This window comes from Crassostrea angulata, chromosome 8, assembly GCF_025612915.1.
Source record: "Crassostrea angulata isolate pt1a10 chromosome 8, ASM2561291v2, whole genome shotgun sequence".
Lineage (NCBI taxonomy): Eukaryota > Metazoa > Mollusca > Bivalvia > Ostreida > Ostreidae > Magallana > Magallana angulata.
The window spans coordinates 6690658-6703333 of NC_069118.1; the positions used below are offsets into that span (position 1 = coordinate 6690658).

Below are 12676 nucleotides of genomic sequence, written 5' to 3' on the forward strand. Positions count from 1 at the left end.
CGTATTTTAAGTGAAACGTTTGGAGACAAAGAAGGAATAACAGTCCTACAGAGAAATTTCTTTGAGCGAAAACAGATGGAAGGGGAGTCTTTACGAGAATACAGTTACGCTCTGATGAACCTCATCAAGAAAATTACGACGAAAAACACAGATATTATTCCAAACCCTGATTTGACCCTGTGTGAACAATTTGCGCAAAATGTGAATGATATCTCATTACGTAGAGAATTAAAACGACTTATTCGTCAACAGCCGGATATACATTTTTTGGACTTCCGGGACGAAGCAATATTGTTTTCAGAGGATGAAGAAAAGAACCGCTCAAAGTGCTCAACAGACAGACATACTACAGAAAAACAGGCCGCTGAATCTTCACAGAAGTCAGAGAAAACTACTCACGGAATTGACAAATACTTAGAAGTCATACAACGGCAGGAACAAAACATCGACAATCTTACAAAGTTACTTGAACGGCAAACTGTATCCAAATCGAAAGAACAATACCGATTACCATATCCACAGTTAAACCGCCGCCGTTGCTATACATGTAAAAGCGAAAATCATATCCAAAGAAACTGTCCACGAAATCTCACTTCGGCAAATTACCAACAATCGGGAAAATAGATCCTGCTGATGAGCAGAGTCCGACATCAGTAGGAAATAAAGAGGACTCCACCTGTGTCAATCATATTATTGGTCAAAGCCCTACAGTTAAAATTAAAATGTTTGGTGTAGAAATTAACTGTTTATTAGACACTGGGTCTATGGTGACTACAATAACGGAAAGTTTTTATAGAAACAACATCGAAACACTCTGTAAGAATATAAAGAATGATGTGAAATTGAATTTAAAAGCAGCAAACGGAATTTCAATCCCTTATATCGGATACATAGAAGCTGATGTTGAATGTATGGGAAACGTTATAGAAGATCGCGGTATCCTGATAATTAAAGATACAGAAGATGGAATGACTCGGAAACGTAAACACAATATCCCGGGCATTTTAGGAATGAACATTATTGGACAGTGCAGAGACATTTTTATTCAAAAACATGGAAATTATTATCACGAGAAAGTATCTGAAATATCCTGCAATTCGAAAATTAAGTCAGCATTCCGAGTGTGTGATCAAGAGAACAGGACTGTGTATGGTTTTGCTAAAGTGTCTGCGCGACATCCCGTTAGAGTCCCCGCAAGATCTGTGATCGTGATCAACGCTACTGGGCCGCCAATACCTGGAAATTACTCAGCCGTAGCAGAACCATTGTCGCATAGCGAGCACCTGAGTGACAGCATTGTTATAGTCCGGACATTCGTTCAAGTGATCAAGGGCCATTTCTATTTGCGGCTAGCGAACATAACTGATTCTGATGTCTGGATTTCACCTCGAACACGCATTGCTATATTATCAAAAGGAGAAGAAGTTATCAATGAAATTAGTGACCCTGTGCAATTTTCCAATTGTGGCACAGTACAGGAAATATTTGTGCAGTGTTATGTGACAGAATCTACTAACGAACGTTCCTGTGATCCAGAGTTCCGTATTCCTGTAAACTTGGACAAAGTTGACGCGACAGACCAAGAGAAACGAAGCATAGAAATACTATTTCACAGATATCATGACGTATTTTCAAAGTCGGATTTAGACACAGGATTTACAGATACGGTAAAACACAAAATAACGCTGACAGATGGAGTATCGGTCAATCTACCGTATCGACGCATTCCCCCGACGCAATTTGAGGAAGTTAAACAACATATTAGAGAGCTATTACATAGGGATATTATAAGAGAAAGTACCAGTGCGTATGCATCACCAATTGTTATCGTTCGCAAGAAGAATGGTGAATTACGTCTGTGCGTTGATTATCGGAAGTTAAACTCTAAGACAATCAAAGACGCATATCCTCTCCCCCGTGTTGAAGAATCATTTGATACACTGTGTGGTTCCCGTTATTTCTCGACCATGGATTTGACTTCAGGATATAACCAAGTTGCAGTAGAAGAGAACGACAAACACAAAACAGCATTTACTACACCATTTGGACTATACGAATTTAACACCATGCCGTTCGGTTTGTGTAACGCTCCCGCCACCTTTCAGAGACTTATGCAGCACTGTTTCCGTGATGAAGTTTTCCAGATACTCCTGGTATTCTTAGATGATATTATTGTGTTTTCACGGACTGTAGAAGAACAAATTCAGAGATTGGAAGTAGTATTTCAGAAACTTCGTCAGCATGGACTTAAATTAAAACCATCTAAATGTGATTTTTTCAAAGAGGAAGTAAAATACCTGGGGCACATAGTATCAAAGCATGGAATTAACACAGATCCTCTAAAAGTGCAAGCTGTGAGTGACTGGGCAACACCGTCAACACCAAAACAGTTACGTTCATTTCTTGGATTGGCGTCATATTATAGACGTTTTATTCAGTCTTTTGCGAAAGTTGCAGCGCCATTGTACAATTTAATCAGAAAGTTTCCGAATGCATCTAAGAAGCTGTTCTGTGAAAAGTGGAATAGTGAATGTGAAAAATCATTTGTGTTATTAAAAGAATTACTTACCAGTGCACCAATTCTAGGATATGCCGATTACACAAAACCTTTTGTGCTTGAAGTCGATGCAAGTCTCAACGGTCTCGGAGCGGTACTTTCGCAACACCAAGATGGTCAATTACGTGTTATTGCGTACGCCAGCAGATCACTTCGTCCCAACGAACGGAATGTACAGAATTACAGTTCGCGACGTCTGGAACTTTTAGCATTGTATTGGAGTATTACCGACAAATTCCGGGATTATTTAGTGAACTCTTCTTTTACCGTTTATACCGACAATAATCCGCTTGTGTATTTACAGTCTTCTAAATTGAGTGCATACGAACAACGCTGGGTGTCACAGTTGGCTCTCTTCAACTTTGAAATCAAATATCGCAGTGGAAAACACAATTCGAATGCAGATGCTCTTTCACGTAAGTCAGTGAGTGAAGAAGGAATACTTACCTCATCAACCAGTCTAGGAAATCTCTGGTCTTCTGAAATTCCAAAAGATGTTATGTGTGTGCAACAGAGATTGTGTCAAGAATCATCCGATGTGATATGTGTTGAATTGCAATGTTCTCTTCGTCAATACAGTCAAAGTGATCTGAAAGGCTTACAGTCTCAGGACAAAGACATTCATCAGTTTTTAAAGTTCTGGAAACAGGGGGTATATCCAAAGAAAGAAGAAAGGAAAAACTGTGAAAAGGCTGTGAATATTCTTCTCAGGCAGTGGAATCGTTTAAGTATGGATAACGGAATACTTTACAGAACTGTGTGTGATCCTGTTAATGGAGAAACCAAACAGTACGTTTTACCATCTTCACTGAAACTAGAAATTCTTAAACAGTGTCATGACAACCTTGGTCACCAGGGAATCGAAAGATCATTCAGTGTTATTAAAGACCGGTGTTATTGGCCTAGAATGTTTAGTGAGATCAAAGAATATTGCAAGAACTGTGAACGTTGTTGTGTAGCCAAATCAGAAAACCAACAGATTAGACCAGCTATGAACCACTTACTAGCAAACCGACCTCTGCAAATTCTAGCCATTGATTTCACAGTATTGGAACCATCTAAGGGTAAGGAAAATGTACTTGTGATGACAGATGTTTTTACCAAATTCACACAAGCAGTGGCCACCCGTGATCAGAAAGCTTCTACCGTTGCGTTGTGTTTGATTCAACAGTGGTTTCATCACTATGGTGTACCGGATAGAATTCATAGCGATCAGGGAAGAAACTTCGAGTCGGATATTATTAAACAACTCTGCAAAATCTACGACATACAAAAGTCAAGAACAACAGCTTACCATCCCGAAGGCAATGGACAGACAGAACGTTTCAACCGTACACTTCACGATTTACTCAGAACTCTACCACCGCAGAAGAAGAAACTCTGGCCAGATCATTTATCTGATGTAACTTTTGCGTATAATGTGTCTCCAAATTCCAGTACTGGTTACAGTCCTTTCTATTTATTTTTCGGCCGTAAACCTAAAATTCCAGTCGATTTTATTGTGTCGTCAACAGTGTCGGATTCTGTCTCGGATAATGATGTGAATTACGATGAATTCATTCAAGAGCACAGAAATAATGCTAGTGAATTATTCCAGCATGCTAAAAGAAACCTGGAAAAAAAATGCATCACAGAGGAAAGATCGCTTCGACGCAAAAATGGTGGATCATCCGATTGGTGTGGGTGACGAAGTTTTCATAAGAAACAGAGGTTTTACAGGAAGACACAAACTTCAAGACCTTTGGAGTACAACAAGATACCGTGTTCAAACAGCCAAAGACAGTGTGTATACAGTTGTTTCAGACACTGGACAACAGCGTACCCTTAATAGACGTGATATCAAACGCGTACCGCCGAAATATATAAGCAGTGACAATTGCCATGCACGTGACGTTAAGCCATCCTTATCTCTTCGTCGGAGTTTGCGATTACGCGATAAACAGAAGAGTATGTGGGATTAAGAATCATAGACTGTGAATGCGATACGTGTATTGAACATTTGATTTATAAATGATATTATGTTGATTAGTGGGTGTTTGAATTTTGATTTTTATCGAGACGATAAAATTCAAAGCAGGGGAGTATGTGGGCAGATTTAAAATTTACAATATCTAATTATTTACCAAGTTACGCTTGTTCTTGTGCGCAGGTGGATTGAGTTGGTGAACACTTTCTTTACTTTTCTATTGGCCGTTGTTCCCATTGGCTAGTATTATCGAATCAGATCATTTCTATTATTATAAATCCCGGTTACTTTTGATTTTGTTTCACTGTGGGTCCGGCGATTTTGTACACCAACACCTCGCACAAGGTATTTATTGTATTAATTTATATAACATAACTTTTCTTAGTATCTACATAAAGTAAACTAAGATTATAATAAAGTTTAAAGCTTTATTTAAACCGTAACGAATTATTGTGTATAAATTGTATATATATTTATATGTGTTTATATTTATTTACAGAATCACCTTTTTGTACATATAAAACATCCTGAACACAGAACCGTGTCTTTATTATTTACTCGGTCACAATAACATTGATCATTTTATGCCTATTCAATTGTTCTTCACAATGTCACATTAACACTGAATATGAGAGTACAGTAAATGTTCAACAATAAACATCTATTCAATGAGGTGAATTAGTTCACTGATAGGTCTCATATAAGTACATGGTTTCCCATTCACAATAAGGCGTACGCGGACTTTTCGCACAAGTTCATCAGCACTTTGGATAACTTCCTCCACAAGTCCCACAGGCCACTGGCATCGCGCTATATCTTTATCTCTAACGATCACAACATCCCCAGGTTTAAGGTTTGGTGTTTCAGTGGTCCACTTACGGCGAGACTGTAAGGTATGAAGATATTGATCATTCCACTGCTTCCAGAAGAAATCGGAAAGTACTTGCACTTGTTTCCACTGTTCCTTATACAGGTCACGAATGCTAACATTCACACAGGTAGAGAAATGTCCCGATATTTTCTGATTCAATAGTATTGCAGGGCTCAACACAAAAGGCATATCTGGATCGCTTGATATCGTAGTAATCGGTCTAGAGTTCATGATTGCTGTCACTTCGGCCATCATTGTACTAAGAACCTCATGAGTGAGATTCTTTCCCTTTGGTCCTAATAGTAGAGCATCTAAGATACGTCGTGTTACCCCTATCATCCTTTCCCACACTCCTCCCATGTGGGAAGAGTGAGGGGCGTTAAAAATCCACTTTATCTTTGACTGGTCTAAGAAGTGCTTTACTGGACCTTGTATCACATCTATGTTAAGATCTCCGGTAGCTCCAATGAAATTTGTCCCACGGTCAGATCGCAGTTCACAAACGTTTCCACGGAGGGCAATAAATCTTCGTAATGCATTGATGAATGATGAGCTTGACATGGATTCCACCAGCTCGATATGAACAGCTCTTGTCGTCAGACACGTAAACATAATAGCCCATCGCTTGCTTTCAGCAACACCTCCTCTGGTTTTACGTGTCACAATCGACCAGGGGCCAAAGGTATCCACACCTACAGCACTAAACGGAGGTCCTGGAGTTACTCTAGATGATGGTAAATCTGCCATTTTCTGAGACATCAAGTTTCCACGTAATCTTTTACACACAACACACTTATGAATCACTGATGAAATCAGTTTCCTTGCACCGATCACCCAGTAGCCATTATTCCTTATGACACCCTCCGTAATGTGCCTTCCCTGATGAGCACCTGTTTTTTCATGGAAATGTAGCACAATCAATTTTGCAACATGCGATTTCCTAGGAAGGATAATTGGGTTCTTTTGCTCCATTGGAAGTACACTAAGGTTTAATCTGCCTCCTATTCTCATAATACCGTCCTGATCCAAATATGGACATAGATTCCTTATTGAGCTGTCTCGAGGCAATGGTTTCTGGTCTTGTAAACACAAGAGTTCTTCTAAGAAAAACGTTTTCTGTGTTTCTTTCACAACAAATAGTTCACTTTCTTGTTTTATGGTTAAAGAATCGAATGTCATATGTTTCCATTTTCTAGCAGCTGTTTTTAGCACTGTAACTGCAGATATTAGGGAATTCCATGTAGAAAATCTCTCAAAACGATTTGTGAGGTCTGCGGTCTTCAACATTAACTTGTTTGCATTTATGCGGATTTCTTTATCGTCATGAGGGTTCACGAGTGGAAAGTATTCTTTTACAAGGTCTTTGCTGATATGCAGAAATTCAGGTCCTTTAAGCCACTTACAGCTCAAGTCTTCGGCTGTACTTAATCCTCGTGTTCCTACATCAGCTGGGTTTTCCTCAGATTTTACATAATTCCACTGGAAAGGGCTAGATGATCGTAAAATGCGTTCCACACGATTGGCCACGTAGTTGTAAAAACGTTTGGTATGATTACTGATGTAACCTAGCACAATCTTGCTGTCGGAATAGAACCATGTGTTGACAAAAGTAATGTTTAAATGTCTCTTAACAGTTTCTGCTATTTCAACTGCCATAAGAGCAGCGCAAAGTTCTAATCTTGGCATTGAATGTCCATGTAAAGGGGCCAATTTCACTTTGCCAAACACAAATGATACTTCACTCCTTATCTCATCTGGAACTTTGATGTATGACACTGCTGACACTGCTTGTTCAGAGGCATCACAAAATACATAAAGCTCTACATGGTCACAAAGGCTCAAAGATTTTGTGATATACATTCGAGGAATGGAAATGTTCTGAAGTGATGAAATGGACCTTTTCCAAGATTCCCATCGATGTACATATGAACTATCGACATCGTCATCCCAATCACATTTTGTCGTAATTTCGCGAAGGATGATTTTTCCACAAATAACGAGTGGTCCAATGAATCCCAGAGGATCATATATGCTGTGCAACATAGACAGGTAGCCACGTCTAGTGTTTGGTTTCTCTGGGAAGTTGACATCAAACAGGAAACTATCAGTTGACAAATCCCATAATAGACCAAGACTATGGTGTACAGGAAGAAGGTCTTTCTCTAAATCCAGTTGTTTGATTTCTTTACTCAGGTCTTCTTTGGAGAAAGCTAACATCACTTCTTTATTGTTTGATGCAACTTTGTGGAGATTGATGTTACCATTGGTTTTCAACGCAGTCCGAGTTCTTTTCAATAGGTCGATCGCTTGCGAAGCATTTGGAACAGATGTTAAGGCGTCATCTACATAGAAGTTGTTATTCACAAAGTCTTTGATATCTTGCTCGGAATTCTCCACACTTTTGCGTAATCCAAAGGTAGCCACAGCTGGCGATGGACAATTTCCAAAAACATGTGCACGCATGCGATATTCCACAAGATGCTTACTTGGATCATTGTTCTGGTACCACATGAAGCGTAAATAATCCCTGTGGTCTTCCCGTACAAGAAATGAGTAAAACATCTGTTCAATATCTGCTGATATTGCAATGGAATCTTTTCGGAAACGCAGCAGAACACCAACTAAGTTGTTAGTCAAATTGGGTCCTGTAAGTAGAACACTGTTGAGTGATGTTCCTTTGTACGTTGCAGATGAGTCAAAAACTCCACGTATTTGGTCTGGTTTCTTAGGATGGTAAACTCCGAATAATGGGAGATACCACACTTCTTGTCCAACTTTAAGTTCTGGGGCAATTTCTGCAGCGCCACTCTGAATAACTTTTTCCATGAATGTAAAAAAGTGCTGTCTTTTCTCACAGTTTTTATAAAGACTGCTATCTAAAACCATAGCTCTCTTGAGGGCCATAACTTTGTTATTTGGTATTGCTGGCTTATCCCTCTTGAACGGCAGAGGAGCTGTCCAGTTTCCTTCTTCTAGTTTCATTTCATTTTCCATAATATGAATAAACTCACGATCTTCGACCGAGAGGCCAATTTCCTCATCATCTTTGTGTTTTCTGAATATATCTAGCTCCCCTTCTACTGACTGGATGTGAATTTGAAGGTCTTTGTCACATGGTTGAAATATTGTAGGTCGACCGTTTGGTAAAATGTTAGTTTTGAAACTTGTTACACTGAGATCCCTCACACTGACTTCAGGTAGGTGTTTACCATTCAAACAGACGTCACCAATGATGACCCAACCAAAACATGTCTTCTGAGCAAATGGATGGTTTTTTGGTCCTGTTATCTGCTGATAAACATAATGTGCGTCTGTTAAATCTCTTCCAATAAGAAGTCCAATTTGATGATTTGGATCATGTTTCGGAATTTCCGAAGCAATAGAACGAAGGTGCGGGTAATGATATGCGATCTCTGGTGTAGGAATTTCTGTGACGTCTTGTGGAATACTTCGACATTCAATGAGGGTTGGTAGTTTCAACACTGTCGATGAGTCAAGAGACTGTACAATAAATCCATGAGCTTGACGACCAAGAGTTTGTCCTCTCCCAGAACATGACATTAAATTATACATTAATTCGTTTCCTTTCACACCAAGAGAGTCCATTAACTCTGTAGTTGCTAATGTTCTATTACAATGTCCATCTAACATTGCATACACAGTCACAGATAATTCTGGGCGATTTTCTGGGTACACTTGGACTAACACTGTTTTTGCACAAGAGCGTCCATGGAAACCATCACATATAGAAGTACACTTTGAATCAACAATGAATGGTTCACTCTCCCCACCTTGCACCGATTGAGGAATATCTTGATTTCTAGGCTTTATATGCATAGCAGTCACATGATTGCCGCTGCCACATTCTTTACACTTAATGTAAGCTCGGCAGTGTTTTTTATTATGAAATTTTGTACGTAAACAACGGAAACAGAGTTTATTTTCTGCTACATATCTGCGACGTTCTTCCATAGGTTTTCTCATGAAGAGTTGACATTCATCAAGATTATGCGAAATTGCATGTGGATGTAAAGAACACATTTCTTTTCTGATGTTTTCTTTTTCTTCCTGTACTTCAGTTTTTCTTGACATTACTGTTGCTGGTCTCCTGGTGAATCTTTGTTTATCCATTCCTACAGGTGATGAAGATTCAAATGAAAAGCTTGGGTCATTCAAAGATATGCTAAGTTCATGAATGAATTTTACAAACTCCTGGAAAGGTGGATATGGAACAATGTTTTGAATCTTATATTTAACAGCACGATCCCTCCATTAGTTTTGTAAGTTTTCAGGCAGCTTGCACACGATTGGATTGACACCAATTGGGGTATCATAATACGACAAAAGCATGGCATATCTATCATTGTTTTTATGACACTCTATTTCTGCCAATAGATCTGCAAGGTTATATAACTGTGTTTTGTCCTTTGGTAAGGTAATCACAGGAAATTTCTGTACTTGAATGCGCAGTTTTGATTCTATCAATTCGGGGGATCCATAACGTTCATCCAATCTCTCCCATATCTTCTGAAGAGCTATTTTCGCATCATCTGGGTTCGCTCTTCTTATACTGGTTACTTGAACTGTAGATTCAGGTCCGAGCCATCGTAACAGCAAGTCTATTTCTTCTAAATCACTTAAGGTGGCTTCAGATACAATAGTCTTGAATGTCCCTTTCCATACGTTGTATGAGGAAGGGTCATCATCATATCTTCTAAGTCGTTGTGAAACTAAGTCTTTTTTCAATAAATAACAGTTAATAGTATCACTAGTCACCGCACTGTCAATAACACTAGACGAAATAGGTTGATATTGATGCCGCGGTGTAAACGTAGAATCCAAGTGCGGTTGTGCTATAGGAGGCGGTCTGTACGACTGTGAAGTTGGTGTAAACCTAGGTTGCATAACCTGAGGAGGGAACCTAGGTGGTAACGGTTGAGGTGTATACCTCGGCTGCATCAATTGTGGCATGTATGCCTGTCCAGGATATTGCATAGGTCTCGGAGGATACATAGCCATCACAGGTTGAGAAACTGAATGCTGCGGCGTTGAAGTTGACGACTGTGCGAAGTGCGGCACTGCTGGAGCAGGAACTTGTCTTGGTAGTTGCTGGTTTACAATATGCTTAGATACTTGTCCAATATACCTGTCTTGTTTTTCTTTCTGTGATTCAGGTTTTACTTGTTTCGGACCCAAAGTTATTTTTTCTACATACTCTCTGGATTTATCGACACTGTTTATCCTCGGTAACCCCAAATCACATACATGTCCTTCATCTTCCATCATTTCAAATTTTACCTTCGACTCTGCAAGCTCCAGTTCTCCCTGACACTTCAACAATTCTAACTCATTTTCTAAATCTTCCTGTGCTTGTTTGTATTTAGCAACATTCAAGTTTTCTTCAATGATCAGTTTGGACTTTTGACGCTTTAATTCAATAGCTCTCTCTGTTATTTTCAACTTTGTTTTAGCTTCTTCTAATTTCTGAAGAGATTTAATGCTTAATCTACTTGACGTTGACTCTTCATCTGTTTTCTTCCTGGTTTGTGAAGGTTTCAATTTTTGTAAACACTGAATAACATTGTCATGAAATGGAGTAAAACACTTGTTCATCAAATCTAGTTCTTTGAAACTTTCTTCATTGTTCTGTCTATTCAAATATTCACAACACTCATGGTATGTATTCTCATAATTTTTCAAATTAGCTTCAATCCTATCACACACTTTAACAAGAACTGCTGAATCGGATGTTGAAGTAGATTCAAGAATGTCAGAATTAATTCTTTTTTCTAATTTAGCCAACTTGCTTTTCTGCTTGTTGAGATTTTCTAAATATAGTTCATGTCCTTTCTGTGTTTTCTCATGTAAACGACCTGAAGTTCTTGGATCTTTCTCCTCCATTTCCATGTTTCCTTGATCATCCAAGTGTCCTTGCTGAACCTTCTCCCTTTCATGTGTAGACATCTTAGGATTGGTGAAGGCTGAGTACCAGTTATCTACTATGCTGTCCCATGTTCAGATATAACACAGACAGCTAGTAAACATCATTTATTCACTAGGAATAAATTGTAGATACTACAATATAAACAAAATCACTTATTACACAATTGCATGAACTTGTCATTACATAATATAGGTTGGGGAGACCGTTACACATAAGTAAAAAAATGTCAATCTAATTTAACTCTATTCATTTTCTTGTCACAATATATATAAACCCGTAAGCATAAAAGTAAACAAGTATGCACTGAACTTCATATAAATTAACTGACATTAAATAATACATATCGTAGATATGAAAAAACATGTTTGTTTACTGCACGAAGTACATATAGCCCATTCAAATAGTAAAATATACCTTAATGGAATTTATACAAGTCAAAGTGCATAAGAAAGAAATATACCGTTCATAACTCTATATGTTATATAAAAAATACAAAAATACATACACTGTGGGGTCTCTATATCACCAAAAACTGATGGAACGTGGTTCCGTGAATTTGTGCATCGCGCTCGTGGAGCGGAGGTCCTACTATAAACTCTGAACCGGTTATGTATATATAAATCCGGATTATAACTGAACATAATAAACAATTCCGGAATGATTCCAGAACAGTAATCATCATTTTTCCGTAATTAGTCTTGCTTTCTGTGTGTTGGTTGATCGTTTAATGAATATCGAGTGTCAGACTCGGACGTCATTGACCACCCATAAGATTTCAGATAGAGAACTACCTGAGGCGTCTTTTTTTGATTAGGATTTTTGTTGCAATAAATGTACAACCTTTTTGGTTTTGTTTCCTCTGCCCTATATGGGGAATAATCGCTAATCTTAATTAAACCCATGGTGTGGCTAAATTTTCTATAATTCTCAGCAAGAATAATTGATCAAATAAAATGTAATACTTGAAAACAAATGAGTGAAATCATCCCTGAAGAAATTACCCAATTTTTAACAAGGTCATATGATATTTAAAGGGGTAAATGGATTCGAGTTGCCAATTTTGAGTAATGTCATGAAATTTCATATTTAGGTTACTTAAGACACAAACATCAATTTTAACCTGCTATTGATTCCTCATTGCACGGTAGCTACATGTAGTAATGCAAACGTAAACAAAATTGCATTGCTAAAAATACTAGTTTCACAAATTACTAGTTTCACAAATTACCGGGTATTTTAATGTTAACTGTATTTTAATTTTTAATGTCGTCAGTCCTACGGTTTTTTTTCTTCCATCTCAATGATACTGTATCATCTGTATGATAAAAGATCGTCTAG

The 12676-nt window shown here is 38.2% G+C and overlaps 1 protein-coding gene across 1 annotated transcript; it reads right to left on the reverse strand.

Annotated features, from left to right (window-relative positions):
• Positions 1–5184: 5184 nt before the first annotated feature.
• LOC128159221 (uncharacterized) lies at positions 5185–9231 on the reverse strand. The gene has a single exon (XM_052822289.1). The coding sequence runs from the start codon at positions 9229–9231 to the stop codon at positions 5185–5187; it is 4047 nt and encodes a 1348-aa protein (XP_052678249.1).
• Between the last annotated feature and the right edge of the window lie 3445 nt (positions 9232–12676).